Source organism: Enhydra lutris, unplaced genomic scaffold (genome assembly GCF_002288905.1).
Source record: "Enhydra lutris kenyoni isolate GAN:26980312 unplaced genomic scaffold, ASM228890v2 scaffoldscaffold12, whole genome shotgun sequence".
Taxonomy (NCBI): domain Eukaryota; kingdom Metazoa; phylum Chordata; class Mammalia; order Carnivora; family Mustelidae; genus Enhydra; species Enhydra lutris.
In genome coordinates this window covers 27,331,114-27,347,341 of record NW_019154096.1, presented here as the reverse complement: position 1 = coordinate 27,347,341, position 16,228 = coordinate 27,331,114, and the positions used below count along the sequence as shown (strand labels likewise).

Sequence of the window (16,228 nt, the reverse complement as noted above, 5' to 3'; positions counted from 1 at the left end):
TAGCCCTTAGGTTTCATTGTGGCCATACTGCAGCTTTTGCTATGCCTTATGAATTAGAAGCAAAAGGAAAAGCATTACTGACCCTTCTACTTTATATCTTGTGGAACAATTGATAAGGAGAATTGTTTCAGTTAGATGGGGGAGAGGGGAGAATCTTCTGTTTGTTCTTCTGCTACAATTCTGCCATCATAATTTAACCATAGAGAATTTCCTTGTGATTGTGATGGATGTTATATAATAAATATGTTGAAAAGTTCTAAGGCCATCAAAATACTGAATTCACAATAGGTAATTAATACTGGAGTGCATTTGCATGGGTGCTGAGGTGTCTGTGTTTATATTAGGTCCATGTGTTCTGTGCTCTGAGCGGTGTTGTCATAGTGCTGTGTGTAAACTGCTGTGTCAGGAATTGGGGGATTGGATGGGGCTCTCTAATATGGTTACTATTTATGTTAAATTGTAAATGATGATGTAGTATGGGATACTGTGATATTTTACGTGATCATTGCCTTTTCTGCTGTACAATATGACCCTTCTCATCTCTCTCATTCATTTTGCATGCCTCTGCTCACTTCTGTACAGCCACAGTTGAGGCTATTGAGGCTGAAAAAGGTATGATCAGAGTCCTTGCGCTGGGCAGAGATCTGTGGTGTGTGGGTGGGCATCAGAGAATGTCCTTTGGGTGTGTTTTACTCCTAGTTTGCACAGCCCAAGATGAATCAGACTCACTGACTCATCAAGTTTAATAGTCACATTCCTCTTTTTTTTCTTTTCTTTTCCTTTCTTTTCTTTTCCCTTTTTTTTTTTTTTAAATTACAAGGACCAATTTCCATAGTGATAATCTGGTTTTTCCCTTTTCTAGTATTTTGTACAACCAGCATTTACCATTCCTGAATTCTTTAGAGTGCAGCATGTTATGCTATATTATTATAGCATTTGAAGTTGCAAAGAAAGGTCTATTCTACATTTTGCATGTTTCTATGCTATTTAGATAATTTTTTTTCCCAAATGAAACCCCCTCTAGGTATAGGTTTGAGTTGGTTTTTACTCGTTTTCAGTAATTCACCTGAGAGTACAGGAGCTGTCACTATGATTTTTATTTATTTTTTTGCTGTTTGGCCTAGAGTTTGCTGATAATATTTATTCATATATATCATATGTTGGCTTGATATAACATCGCTAAATGCTTTGCTGCCCCAACCATTTATTTGGTTCACATGCACAGACTTTGAGTCCCAGGAATTGCACATATTATAAAGCAACCAGATTATAACTAGTGGTATGGAAATCTTTTGTATATACAGTTTAATAGTAGAAAAAGCATCATTCCAGATGAAGTGAATGAGAAATTAAAACAATTGGAGAAGGATTGTCATTTATTTTGATTTGGGTTTCCAAAGAACATGCAGTGAATGGCCATTGAATTAAGGAAGACATTTCTTAAAAATATGAAACTGAATTCTTTTTACTATCAGCCAAATACAGATCTAATTCCTGGAGGCATTTCCCACCTTTTTCATTTCATTCTGGTAGTGTTGGGGTGATGATACCTTGACCTCCAAGATAGTTCTGATCTGCTAAATTTTAACATACTTTGCCTCTTTCTCCTCCCAAGCCCTTGGTACAGATTTGTATGTCAAGGTTAACCTTGTTTAGCCTCCTCACTTGCCCTTACTCTTGTTGCTGCCTTACTGTGATAGTCACTGGTGATTTTAAGGTCTGAGGTAGGAGAAACTTGGTATAGTAGAAGTCAGACTGAGACCCTGAGACCATTGCCTGTAAGTTAATTTGGGGGTCAGGGAAGGGTTATTTTTGTGAGTTCTCTTTTAAAAGCTATGCTAACACTTGTCATCTATGAAGCTATCGTGTTTGTATTTAGATTTAAAGATTTCACATTTTAAGGGGAAGTCTGGAATGGGGGTAGGATTCAGTTAAAATAAGATTTAAATATTGCTACATACAGCTAATTTCTTTCTTCTTAAAAATCATTAATTATGTTTTTGAAATCTCAGAAATGTTTTTCTATTACTGACTTTCAAATTTGCATTTTGTTAAGCAATACGAGGATTCTCTCCACCACATAGAATCTGCAGTTTTGAAGAGGCAAAGGGTTTGGATAGGATCAATGAGAGAATGCCACCCCGGAAAGATGCTGTACAGCAAGATGGTTTCAATTCCCTGAACACCGCACATGCCACTGAGAACCACGGGACTGGCAACCATAGTGCCCAGTGACCCACGGCTTCCCAGGGACTCTCACATCTCGGGCCCCAAATGGACAGATCACCCCCAGGATCTGGAGGGGTCGGCCAAGCTGACTGTAAATGTCACAGTCCCTCTGGAGAAACCATTGTGCTTTTTGAGACCCCAGCCCCCTTCCTGGATGGAGGCTTGAGGGCCCTGGGACATGTGGTAATATCTGATAAGATTGAGTCATCGCTGCCAAGGTGGAGAGCAGTGAGCAAGGGGCTTGGGGCAATTTCCAGTGGAGGGCAGCTATACCTCCATTTATGCTTGTGGTTCACACATTTAAGTTTACAAATGAGATTTCTTTTCCCCTCAGTAGAATTAGATTTTGTTTTTTAACCATGACTTCAAATGCAATCCTAAGAGCTAATGTGGACTTTTTTTCCCCCCCATGAAATGTCTTTAAAGGATGAATTAGCATGGTCTTAAAATACATTTCTGAGGTTACTAAGCTGTATTTTGAATTATGGGCAAAATGCTGAGAAAACCAGTTGGCATTTATACAAATGCTGACCTCAGGTCTATAGTTCTTAAATGTGGCTAATTCTGTAATATAGTCTTGGTATTTTTCAATCATGAATGCATAACCTATTTCTAGGCAGATACTCTTACTTGAACACAAATCCAAAAACTAATTTAGAATCTTTTTTGCCCAGATCTTTTGAAATTTACACCCCAGAGATTTAAGAAGAAAACCTCTAAATTTCAAAATTATGAAGAATTACAGAATTACTCATTTAAGGTACTTTAAAAGAAGTTTGTACATTGTCAAAGTAAATTTTAATTCAAATCATGTCTGTAAAACTTGACGTATTTTGTGTATGCATGTTTTCATTTTGCAAATATTTAATATATAGACCTATGATGTACAGGTACGACATGTATAGGTTACCTAGATGTTATGAGAAATTTTAGTTTATTGTGAGTACTCAAGTTGCTTAAATAGCCACCAGGGTGATTTGCTGCTGGCTTTCTATCATTTTTATGTTTTGATGCAAAGGAAATTTTAAAATGTTCTGGAAGTGTTTTTGATTAAGCAATGCAGCATAGAAGCAATGGTTCTGTTCAATCATTCAGATGTTAGTGGAAGCATAAAAGTCAAGATTGCATGTTGAACCTTTTCTTTTGATAGTTACAGAACTGCTTGGTTAAACTAAATGGAACCATGTGCTAATTTTTCACAATTATTGACCTGTATTGATTGCCACTGTAGTTTGGTATTTCCCTTTACTTTGGTGGCCTGCTTCCCTCATGCCCTGGAATACAACTCAGAGCTCCAGGCAGCGGAACCATCTATTGTTTTGTTTGCCAGAAAGTGCACCCTGTATGGTCTCCTGTCTAAGTTGGAAATATTATGCATGTGCAGGACTATTCGAGTATTTTATAAACAGTAGCACACAATAAATTCCATGCATGGGCCGCTGCTCCTATCTCTGTGTTGGGTTTTATTTGGAACATGTAGTCTGATTTGATGTCATGCAAATCAGAAAATCCTGTTAGTAGGTCTGGGATATAGCCTTCAGAGATTATCTCGTGGATGGTTCATGGTAATTTGATAAATTAAATTCTTGTCTTCATAAATTTTCTTTTTTTTTTTTTAACTTTGGTTACATTTGTCTTACATAAGCATTAATAACTGAAAACTAGAGTACTTTGGGTGCCTATTATAGGCCTCCTAAATCTAATATTTAAAATCACTATTTCATTTAACTTTTAGTTGAAAGAAAATGTTACTGTGTAGAGTTTTATTATAGTAGTATTGGGAATTTATTGGGTGTTTTAACAATAAGAGAAAGAATATTCATGATACTGTATTTTCTTGCCATCGCATTCCTTTCTTTTCCATAATCAAAATAAGTATGAAATTTTGCAAATTGAGGGAAATTAGGATATTGCTCAACATTTTATAATATAATCATATAGTGACTTAACAGTTTTCAACAATAATTATAAAAGATGCACATTACAAAGCATTAATTTAATTTGAACTGTGTATACTTGCCTTATTCCAGGTAGCAAACAGAACTCAAATTGTTGATTATTACAGCTTGCAGTTGCTGTATTATCAGCTTGCATACATAGCAGTCCTTGAACTATACTTAAAGCTACTGTGCACTGCATACCTTTAAAGGTTCTTTTGGATGTTACTGTTTTATGAAAACTCTGCATCTCTAAATTAAGAGCTTAACTAGTATATCAGGTACCAGGAACTTCCTAAGACCTTAGGTCCATCACTGGGATTCTTGGGTAAACATAAAACATCATTAACAAACTAGAAGAATTATGGGTTGATGGTAAAGATTAAAAAGAAGAAGAAAGTGAGAGAAAGGAACAGAATGCTGAAAAGTGGTATACAGTAAGAGTGGTAGAAAAATCACCCAGTGCCTCACCGACCACTTCCTAACTGTTGAATAAGAACCTCTTTCTAGTCCTTCTTCATAACTGTGCACCATAGAAGTGTTTTTTAAGGTTTCACTATGAACCTTAGAAACATTTTAAGGCCTTTTAAGAAATGTAACTTACAATGAAAGCAAACTGAAAAGTTTAGATCTTTCTAAATTGTAAATTTGAATATCTACCAAAGCTAGTAGTAGTGATGGTAAAATATATAAATTAATATTCAGTTATCAATTTTTTCTATTTATTATATCCCTTTATATTCAAAGATGACACTTCTGAGTTAGAGAAGACCATCTCTGACTTCCTGTGCCTTCTGCAGTTCAGCCATCATTCACAGAACTCATAACCTTTAAAAGTACTGCCAGTTAAATTTGAAATAGGCCTGAAATCTTTGCTTAAAATTAATTACTCCTGTTTTACTCAGGATTTTTGCGTATTGCTACTGACTTTCTTTCCTTCACAGCTATTCTGAATAATATGTAATGTTTCATTGTATCCTTAACACTTAACTTTTACTTTCCCTGTGTGTAGTTGATTTCTACAGTTTGGGGTTCCTTTAGAATCCAACCTCTGCATCTATTCATATGTAAATTTTTGATTTGCCACATTCCAGGACCTCAAATTGACTGTAAGTTGTTCTGTTCCCCAGTTTGATGATGTTCACAGAGGCAGGTAAGTGACATAGCTAGGACCAGGTATAAAGACCAGAAAGTCAGGTCTTGCAGTCGTGTAGGACCACTGCCCTGATAATTTCTGGTAGACTCTGGAGCTTGATAAGTGAAAAGGAGCTCGGAATGTGTAATCAGGTTCCCTGGATCAGCATTCATTGTAGGAAGGAATAAGATGTTTGAATTGATTCTTTTATATTTTCTGTTCCTAGAAATTGTGCATTTTTAGCCAATAATATTTTGGTTTTGTTTACTCTATTCCTCTATTTATTCCTCTTTTGAAATAAGTAAGTGAAGTGTGCCTGATGACATTTACTCAGAAAGTACCTTGCTCTCCTTTCAGAGAAAGTGAATTTTACAAATTGTTTCTCCTACAATTGATTTCCTTCTGTACCATTAAATGACCATTTGTATTCTTCTATCTTAGGTATTATATTTTGTTTAAGCCCAGATTGATCATTGTTGAGTTGTGTTTGAGCAGTGTTTGTTACACTCAAAGGGACTTTGGGCTTGGGTTAACTCATCCTGGGTCTGGATTGACATCCAGAACTCCAGGAATTCTTTTGATCTGAGCTAGTGCCTACCTTTCCAACCAAATAATGAATTCTGAACTAATCACAGGATTTTTGTTTTTGTTTTGTTTTTAATTTTATTTTTTCTCTGACTCTCTGGACTGAGAGCAGAAATGCTGCCTTAGTGAGAGAGGTTTAGGAAGCAACAGGTTTCATCTTTCCTTAGCATGCCTGGCCTTTGGTGAGTTTGGGAGTGTTGACAGAGTTCTTTACCTTCTTGGCAGAGAAGGAAGGTCAGAAGGAGAGAAGTCCACGGGCAGAAGGCCAGGTCTCTCCTTACCTCGTTAGGGATAGCGTTGTCTGTCTGGTTGGCAGGACACACTGAATCACAGAGACTCAGCATTTCAGCAGTTTGCAAAGGGAAGTGATATGAAGGGACAGCTGCAAGTCAGCCACAACCTAGATAGGAGGAGGTGAAGCATTTACTTCACTTGGAAGAAAGAGAGAAGGAAGGAAGCCGAGGGCTTAGCAGGGTAAGTTACTTTTCCATCAAACCATCTGCTTGCTTAGTTTATAGTTGAGTAAAACATTTATCACCCCCGGGAGTGTTAATCACTGATTAAGCAGCCAAATGTGCTTAATAATAACAATATTCTTAATATATTCCTCCTTTTCTCTTTCTCTTTCCCAGCTCCTTATAGGATCCCCCAATGACTAGAATCATTTCCCCCTTTCCCTACCTCCCCAAAGGGTGAATTAGAGAAAATTAGATGGTCCTTCCTGGTCTGGAGATAGTGAGAAGGTAACTGGTTTGGGTGAAACTTGAGGCTTTTGGTGATGAAGGGCAAAAATGGGAGACCTGGTCTGGGAATAGGCTAATATTGGAGGGAATTTGGAAATGAAAGATAAGAGTTTTTCTAGACCGTGCAGACTGTCTCCTCTTTAGTCCTTAGTGTTGGTGTTTTCTGTCTTGCGGGAATAAATTAGAGCCCAAGTTATTGGGGATGGCTAGAAAAAAAGTTGAAGTGATTCCTTGTAGGTGAAGTAGATTCTGATCTCTGGAAAATTCTGAAAGCTTATTACATATAATTCCTTCCAGCTTCTCCTTGTTTTGTCTGTTTTTTTTTTTTTTGCCTTCATTTCTCTCAGTCCTGTTCCCTCCCCTCAAACTTGGAGGATCCTGGGGCTCATTGCAGGAAAGTTAGAACCAGGGAAGCTGGGTCTGGTCCTAGGGTACACAAACTCAGACATGAACCTCATGTAGATACAAATGCACCTTCTTACCTTACCTTACTCTACCTTCTTCCTAGAAGTTTAGTTCATTTGTATCATTAACCTTCTCTAGACACAGAGGAAACTATCAAGGATTCATCACCACCACTCCTCCCCAAACTGATCCCTGCACTTCCCAGCCAGTTCAGCCAACCCCCAGAGAGCCAAGAGTTAATCTTCCATTGGAGAAAGACGTCTTTGGAAAGGCAGATTAAGTTAGGAAGTACATTTCTGGTCTTAATTGGCTTCCATTGCAGCACAAAGTCTAGTTGAACATCAGGAATATATATTTATTATTACTCCTGGGATTTTAGACTCTTGATCTATCTCAAATCAAAGATAATTTTTCTCTATATCTTTCAAGAAAGATGAATCCATTCTTTCAAGTTTCAAGAAGGTATCTTGCCTAAAGAGGCCGGGTAGCTAGAGCAGAGGAATGCTTCTCAAGTTGCAGTGATTTTGGAAATTGGATGAGAATGTGTAGTGATTAAAAATGGAAAGAAGGGTCACCTGGGTGGCTTTGTCAGTTGAGCATTCAACTCTTGATTTCAGCTTAGGTCATGATCTTGGGGTTACAAGATTGAGCTTCAAGTTGGGCTCTGCACTGAGTGTGGGGTCTGCTCAAAATTCTCTCCCTCTCCCTTTGCCCCTCCCTGGCTGCTCAAACAGGCTTGCTCTCTTAAAAATATAGATAGATAGATAGATAGATAGGATAGATAGATAAATGAAATAAAGCGTATATTTTTTAAAAGTGGAGGAAGAGTCAGGTCAGTTGGAAATGGGGTACTCAGGTGTGAAGGCATCCTTTAGTAAAGGGACATGACCCTTAAATCTTAAAATAATCTATCACCTTGAGGTCTAATTTCTTCTGTATTGGCAAGAATGTAGGTGATATATGCAGATGAGCTTAGCTATTCCTGTTCTGTAGACTCTGAAAACATCCATTTATCTGTGGGATGAGGGGAGAGATTACAGGGGTACAGTGAGAGGATGAGAGAGAAGTACAAAGGAAAATACAGATTAGTTCCCTCATTAACTAAGGACAACAGTTTGCAAAAGCCATGTTGTAAAATAATAGATTTTTTTTAAGTTTTCATTTTAATTCCAGTTAGTTAACATACAGTGTTATATTAGTTTCAGGTGTACTGGGTGATTCTGGGAAGTTTTTGTTTGTTCTGCCACTTACACCTCAGCTGAATGATGATTCTTGGAGTTTTTTCCCTAACGGATCTGATCCAGAAAGATTAAATGTCAGACTATTTTTGGAACAAAACCTGATCCCTGATTTGTACTTTAATAGTTACCTTATTCACAATAAAACCAATCACTGTTAGCATTTTTATCCTCTGCCATTTTCCTGTCCCTAGAGGCAGTTAATCTGAGGGTTAATAATTTTTTAGCTTCCCCGAGATGCCTGGGTGGCTGAGTTGGTTAAGCGTCTGCCTTGTGGTTATGATTTCAGGGTCCTGGGACTGAGTCCTGCATTGGGCTCCTTGCTCAGCGGGGAGCCTGCTTCTTCTGCCTACCGCTCCCACTGCTTGGGCAGGCACTTGCGCGCACACTATCTTTCTCTGACAAATAAAATCTCTTTAAAAATAATTTTTTAGCTTCTCAATCTCTACAGATACCTTTTTTTATTTTTTAATTGAGGTGAAATTCACATAACATAAAATTAATCCTTTTAAAATGAGCATGTTATGTCATACATTCACATTGTTACGCAACCACGACCTCTATCTAGTTCCAAAACATTTTCACCATCCCAAAAGAAAAACCTATAACCATTTAACAGTTACTCCCCATCGCTCCCTCTTCCATCCAGCCCCTGGCAGCCGTGAATCTGCTTTCTCTTTGGATTTACCTTTTCTCAATATTTCATATAAATGGAATCATGTAGCATATGATCTTTTGTGTCTGGCTTTCAGTTAGCATAATGTTTTTGAGGTTCACCCACATTATAGCATATTATCAGTACTTCATTTCTTTTGATGGTGTCCTATCCGAGAAATTGCCAAATCCATATTATGACACTTTTCCCTATGTGTTCTTCTAAGACTTTATAGTTTTAGTTCTTACATTGATGTTATACTTAATAACCAAACTCATACCATCCTATTTCATTAATTCCTAGAGTGTTCCCATCTACAGTTCTATGCTCATGCTCTTCTCTGTGTTTAGAATTCCTTTTTCTGTCTCCATTTATTCAAAGTATTACCATCATTAATGGGTCTGTTCTGACTGCTCTATGCTTTATAAAGTCGTCTACAGCTAACTAACTGAGGAGACTCTTTCCTTCTGATCTGCTTTAGTTTCACTTTTCTTACAAGGATTTATATACTGCCTTATATTATAATTTACATTTGATCCCTCTTTAAGACATTTACATATTAAGTATATTTTGCATATGTTTCCATTATAATATTTTATAAATGATTATATGTGTTTAGCAATAAATATTTTTTGAATGAATGGATGTTTTTATTTTTCCCAATATAGTTCCTTTTGTTTACTCATTCCTTTGGGAAGGAATGGGAGAAGACGAGGCTGGAAAGGAGAATATCAGAGTTCCTCCTAGGTAGTGGGTAGATAATGGGATTAGTTCTACTTTAAAGCTCAGTTCTTTAGGAAATTTTCCTCATAATTTGCATAACTTGCTTTGACTACATAAATCTTAATATTGTGGTGCTGATTTTGTATTGCATTTAATTTCTACTTCTGGGTTGAGTGCTTAAAAATGTGATGATAGGGGGGCGCCTAGGTGGCTCAGTGGGTTAAGCCGCTGCCTTCGGCTCAGGTCATGATCTCAGGGTCCTGGGATCAAGTCCCGCATCGGGCTCTCTGCTCAGCAGGGAGCCTGCTTCCCTCTCTCTCTCTCTGCCTGCCTCTCTGTCTACTTGTGATCTCTCTCTGTCAAATAAATAAATAAAATCTTTAAAAAAAAATGTGATGATAGGTCTTCTAAAATGAATGTTTTATTTCCCTAGCTAGGTGAGGTTGACTGATTCTCCAAATAGTTGGTAGTTTTGAACAACCAAAATTTCTGTTGCTTTTTCCTCCCTTATTTTAAGTTGATTTTTTTCAATGCATTAATAATATATGAATATATTCTTAGTATTCAAGAGTCAAACATTACAGATAAGTCTAAAGTTCCTTTTGATTAACCCAGTTCCTATCCCATTACTTCTTTCCCTCCGAGTTAATCATTGTTATTGGTTTTTTTTTTTTTTAAGATTTTATTTATTTATTTGAGAGAGAAAGCATGAGAGGAGAGAGGTCAGCAGGAGAAGCAGACTCGCTGCTGAGCAGGGAGCCTGATGTGGAACTTGATCCCAGGACTCCAGGATCATGAACTGAGCCGAAAGCAGTCGCTTAACCAACTGAGCCACCCAGGCGCCCCTGTTACTGGTTTTTTATGAGCCCTGCCAGACCTTTTTCTATGCATTTACTTATATACATAGTTTATTTTTCATATAGAACTTCATATGTGATACATATATAATTATGTTGATATACAATTATTTTCCTCCTGTTTTTTATAACTGCCTGTGATGATCAATCATCAGTAGACCCTAAGTAAATCTTACTGATAGCTGTAGAGACTGTAATGAAAATTGAAAGGTCAAACATATGAAAACACATTGTACTTGTCTAGCTTGCAAAATTTCATTCTATATCTGTTCTACATATAGTCCCAGGTATCAGTGGACAGCCATGGCTCCAAGATCCCGGCAACGAAGGCACAAGAAACCCCCTTCATCGGTGACTCCCATGGTTGTGACCCCACCCACAGTTGTGACCTCTGTGCCTCTGACCCTCTCAAAACCTGACCCTAGCATTGATGCACTTGGCTTCTTCTCCTTGGAGAATAATGTTCCTGGCCTATCCCAGCTAATCCTTCAAAAGCTAAACATGAAAAGCTATGAAGAATACAAGTGAGTTTCTAGCTCTGTGGAAGAATAATACATTATCTCTGGGAGAAGTGATTTCAGAAAGCAAGAAGGGAATAGAACTTGGGGAATATGGAGCATTTACAATGAGGGAGTTTCTCATCCTGACTTTTGCAAGTTTTATTACTATAGAAGAAATATAATATGCTCATGTGAGAAATAGTGGGAATAGATGGAAATATATAGGAGGCAAGGTATAGGTCATGAATGATTCTGGAGATACTCTTTTTCCTATTGCCACTTCTCCATGCCATTTCTGCAGGTTGGTGCTAGATGGGGGTGCTTCTGTATCAGGCTTTGGATTTCGATGCCTTCGAGAAATGTTCCAGAAGATGGAGGACACATTCCAATTCTGTGCTCACTGTAGAGCTCTTCCTAGTGGCCTTTCAGACTCCAAGGTCCTGCGGCAGTGCAAGAGGTGACTAGTTGGGGGCTAATAGGAAAGTCATCCAGAAATGATCCTATTCTAAGACTTCATTGCAGGAGGAAAGGTCTAAGAGTTTTCAGAATAACTTTGGGCTCACTCCTCATTTTTTGGGATCCGGATCACAGAAAGATTAGAAAAGGACTGGGCTCCTGTTTATTTTGGGTATTATGGGGAAGTCAGACAATGGTACAGTAGTCCCCCTTATGTGCAGTTTCAAGTGACCCCACCCACAGTTGTGACCTACGTTTGTGATCTACGGTTTCAGTTATGCGTGGTCAACCACAGTCTGGAAACAGATGACCTCCTCTGGCTATTGTCACAAAGTTAATAGCGTAATGCTGAGTACAGCACCTATATCATTCACCTCACTTCATCTTACCATGTTGAAGGCATTTTAGGCATTTTGTCATCTCACATCACAAGAAGAAGGGTCAGTATAGTACAATAAGATACTTTGAGAGACCACATTCATATAACATTTATTATAGTATAATTGTTTTATTATGTTATTGTCATTAATCTTTTACTGTGCCTAATTTGTAAACTTTATCATAGGTATGTATATGCAGGAAAATACATAGTATATATAGGGTTTGGTACTATCCATGAGTTCAGGCATCCACTGGAGTCTTAGAACATTTTCCCTGTGGAGAATGGAATAATCTGTATAATCTACTGTATAATTTTCTCCACTTCCTTCCTCTTGAGTATTGAATGGGTAAGATCCTGTCTGTTCTGGGGAGGTTGGGGTTGAGCCACACCTGTGATAAAAGGGCAGCTGCAAACTCCTAATGTTTTTTTTTTTTTTCTGTAAGGGATGTAAAAAGTTAGTTGTTCCAGATACAGACTGAGGTGTACTCTGACCCAAGAGAATAATTACATTCCTAGTCTCTCATGCCTCCTCTGCCAAATGTAATCTCCAAAATTGGTGCATCAGCTCTAACTCCTCTCCATAACTTTCCTACTCAGTGATCTTTCTTCCTAGATACAGGAATTGTCAATTCCCTTCCCTAGACATCCCCCAATCACCTTTGAGGTATAGGAACATCTATTTCTGGGACTAATCTTTCAGGTGCAGAAATGTCTATTACTGTGGTCCAGAGTGCCAGAAGTCAGACTGGCCAGAGCACAGGAAGGTTTGTCAAGAGCTGCGTCTGGTAGCTGTGGACCGTCTCATGGAATGGCTTCTAGTCACAGGTGAAGTGGTGGTGCTGGAGAACTCTGCCATAGCAGTCATAGTTGGTTGTACTTGGAAAAAGATATGAAAGCATGTTGTTATGAGGGAAACATGAGAAACTCAGTGGGGCAGTCCTGGTCACAAGTAGGAAGAGTAAATTTTGGAAAGAATATTGAAGCCAGGAAAGGATTAGGTCACTCTTATCCCCTCTTTCTACAGGTGCTTTTGTCCTACCTTCAGGACCTTGGCCATGTGTGGCTGAAGTTGTACAGGGCTGGGATACCTGGTTTTCTATGCGGCATTTACAGCTAGAAGCTATACTGGATGCTGTACTAGGTAGTCATGCCATGAACACCCTGTGGGCCAACGTAGGACGGCCAAGGCCAGACCCAGATGTCCTGCAGGGCTCTTTGAAGCGGCTGCTGACAGATGCCCTATCACGGCCCTTGACACTGGGCCTTGGGCTTCGGGCCTTGGGGATAGATATTGGGAAGACTGGGGGAAGCACAGTGCATGTGGTTGGTGCTTCCCATGTGGAGACATTCCTCACACGCCCTGGGGACTATGATGAGCTTGGCTACATGTTTCCTGGACACCTAGGCCTCCGTGTGATCATGGTGGGTATAGACGTATCTGCTGACTTTACACAGAGCACCTCAACTTCCCCCCTGGAACCTGGCACAGTTCAACTTAGTGGCCATAGGGGCCTCTATCATGACTTCTGGGAGGAACAGGTAGAGACTGGACAGATAGCCCATCCAGATTTGGTGGTGGCATTCCATCCAGGTAAGAGTCATTCAGGGGAATACTGGTGGCTTTTTAGGGAATTTTCCATCCTGATTCTTATATCTCCTCTATTTGGAACCCCATTCATTTGGTCAGATTAAACATACTATGATGACAACCTTGGTTGATCATTAGCCATACGTGCTATACCTTGGTTCAGAATTTTCCATTGCAGAACCTGGGGTGGATGGTGGTGGTAAATGAGCACTGGAGGTGAGAAAGGTGAAGGGAGGGGTGGACACAAAAAAGTAAATTGCTTAGGGTCTACCTCAGCCTTTCTCCTCTCTATATCCATTTCTGTTATTTTTTTCCCCATAGGTTTCCATGCTTCCCCAGATTTGATGGAGGCTTGGCTGCCTACCCTCCTGCTACTTCGTGATTATGAGATCCCTACATTGATCACTGTTTACAGGTTCCAACCTCTTCCTATTTGTGATACCTCCCTCCCTCACTCATACCTCTCTCTGTATAGATGAGCTCATTTCTCTCCCCTTTCCTCATCTTCTGTCTTCTGGTGAGGATTTTCTTCTTTTCTAATCCCCTTGGAACCAAGTCCTATGCTAGTTAATCAGTTACTGAGTGAGACATTTGGGAGAGAAGGATACCCTGGCCTGACTAGCCTTAGGTAATTTGGGGGATTACTGAGTCCAGAAGTATCAAGTTCTGAGGAATTTCTCTCCTATGTCTCTCATAATTAGCAGAGCAATTTCTTTTTTCCTCTCTCTCTTTTTTAAAATCTGTCTCCTATAGCCATCAGGAGTTGGCGGCTTCTTTGCAGATTCTGGTGGACCTGGATACACACATCACTGCCTATGGAGCTAATCCTTTCGCGTCCCTCAAACCTGAACAGGTCTATTCCAACCCCAACAAGCAACCAGTATACTGCAGTGCCTACTATATCATGTTTCTTGGAAGTTCCTGCAAGCTGGATAGGAGGCAACTGGAAAAGAAAGTAGATGGTGGGGTTTAAATAGCTGAGGCAGATCCTGACTGGACTTTTAGAAAATTGGGAGGTTGTGATGAAAATACCCTGCTGACGTCAGGTTGTTGCCAACCTTGAAATCCACTATATTTTAAACCTTGGCAACTTGTCTAGTAAAGAGTCTAAGCTGAATGGGAGTTCCTATATGATTTGACTCTTTTCTAAGAGATTAGCCACAAGTAGCTTCCAGAGACAGGATTCTAGATTTAATGTGTGGCAAGAAGCCCTAGTATCACTCTCCAGAGCCTAGAATTCCTGACATTTTCCTTTGTGAGAAAGTTGTACCTTTTGACTTGAATCAGATGCTGCCAAGGAAAAGAATGGCACCTTCTTTTTTCTGGAAAAAGACTTTCTTATCCAGCAATCTGGGCTGAAAAATGGAGAGGTGTTAATGACTTGAAGTGGTACGAGAATAGGCAATAGAGATGTGGCCGGGAACATGGGAGAGGTTGTGAGGATTGGCATATTGTTCTATTTCCTGGCTTTTTCTAAGTAAATATCTTATTTTCTTCTTGCTTGGGGCCTTCTAGCCCTAGAGCAGCTTTTTGCCTTGTGTTGTATTTAAATATTCCAGAGTAGGATCACCTGGGTGTGCAGTCATTGTTAAGTTTCTCACTCTTGAGCATAAACTCTGCTCTGGTCAAAATTTCAGGGTCATGGGATTGATCCCTGCATTGGGCTCCATGCTCAGGGAGAATCTGCTTGATATTCTCTCTCCCTCTCCCTCTACCCCTGCCGCTTGTACTCTCTAAAATAAATAAATCTTTCAAAACATTAAAAATAAATATCCCAGGGTCTATTGGACTTTAGTTGAATAAACTGGAGTTATTTGTTATTACCTAGTTTATACCACAATAAACTCAGTTTGGGGCTTCTTAAGTTACTTGTTTTGTCCTATGTCCTATTCACTGGCAAGTATTACTTGTCTAGTCATAATACCTCAAGACTGGAGGTTTCTCTCTTGCCAAAGGAGTGATTAACACCAGCTCTCTGTTTGGGCCTGCTACTCTGCCACATCATATCTCATGCCATCCTTCTCCTACCACATTCTCAAAATTAGGATATTCCTTAAGTATTTGTTCCTACAGCCTTGCCATGACCTCAGCCTCCCATCCCTAACCTTAACACACACATATACATTCTTATTGCCCAGTCTGATAGGGGTAATGTTAGAATTCATGTGTTCTGGGGTACCTGGGTGGCTCAATTGGTTAAATGTCTTACTGTTGATTTCGGCTCAGGTCATGATCTCAGGGTTGTGGGATTGAGCCCCATGTTGGGTTCTACACTGGGCATGGAGCCTACCTTAAAAAAAAAAAAAGAGTTAAGTAAAAATGTTTGCAAAGTTGGAGGACTCACACATTTCAATTGCAAAGTTTACTACAAAACGATGGTAATCAAGACAGTGTGGTACTTGCCTAGGATAGACCTATAGATCAATGACATCAAATTGATATGCAAGAAATAAATTGAGAAGCAAGAAATAACATTTATGCACAATTAATTTTTGACAAGAGTAATAAAACAACTCAATGGGAAAAGAACAGACTTTTTAACAGCTGGTGCTGGAACAACAGGATTCCACATGCAAAAGGAGGAAGTTGGACCCTAAGCTCTAACTAAGAGAATTTCTTCTTAGTTAGAGAACTGAGTTCTCTCAATGGCAACTGAAAAATTTATAGCATACTAACCAACTAACTGATGTTAACATCAGTTAGTTAGTTGGTTAGTTGAAGTTGGTTTTCAATTCAGTGAAATTATAATATTAAAAAGTTTATCCTGGGGTGCCTAGGTGGCTCAGTCATTAAGC

At 39.1% G+C, this 16,228-nt stretch overlaps 2 protein-coding genes across 8 annotated transcripts in view; both read left to right on the top strand.

Moving 5' to 3' along the window:
* The window catches only part of LOC111144797 (protein phosphatase 3 catalytic subunit beta), a 47,349-nt gene extending 43,672 nt beyond the window's left edge, over positions 1 to 3,677 (top strand). For 3 of the 6 annotated variants that reach the window (XM_022499271.1, XM_022499270.1, XM_022499269.1), the window contains 2 exons: positions 583 to 612; positions 2,057 to 3,677. In XM_022499271.1, coding sequence (XP_022354979.1) covers positions 583 to 612; positions 2,057 to 2,235 — 209 coding nt within the window. In that variant the 3' untranslated portion in view covers positions 2,236 to 3,677. The remainder of the gene's footprint in view (positions 1 to 582; positions 613 to 2,056) is intronic. The other 3 variants (XM_022499274.1, XM_022499273.1, XM_022499272.1) reach the window with 1 other exon arrangement.
* Positions 3,678 to 6,341: 2,664 nt separating this feature from the next.
* LOC111144953 (MSS51 mitochondrial translational activator) lies at positions 6,342 to 15,064 on the top strand. Of its 2 annotated transcripts, XM_022499575.1 has the most exons (7): positions 6,342 to 6,360; positions 10,789 to 11,031; positions 11,309 to 11,464; positions 12,546 to 12,670; positions 12,870 to 13,436; positions 13,755 to 13,848; positions 14,187 to 15,064. In XM_022499575.1, exons 2-7 carry the CDS (start codon positions 10,811 to 10,813, stop codon positions 14,404 to 14,406), a joined length of 1,383 nt encoding a protein of 460 aa, XP_022355283.1. In that variant the 5' UTR covers positions 6,342 to 6,360; positions 10,789 to 10,810; the 3' UTR covers positions 14,407 to 15,064. The 2 variants fall into 2 exon arrangements, with proteins under 2 accessions (XP_022355283.1, XP_022355282.1); XM_022499574.1 differs by lacking the exon at positions 6,342 to 6,360 and having other exon boundaries at positions 10,622 to 11,031.
* Positions 15,065 to 16,228: the final 1,164 nt, after the last annotated feature.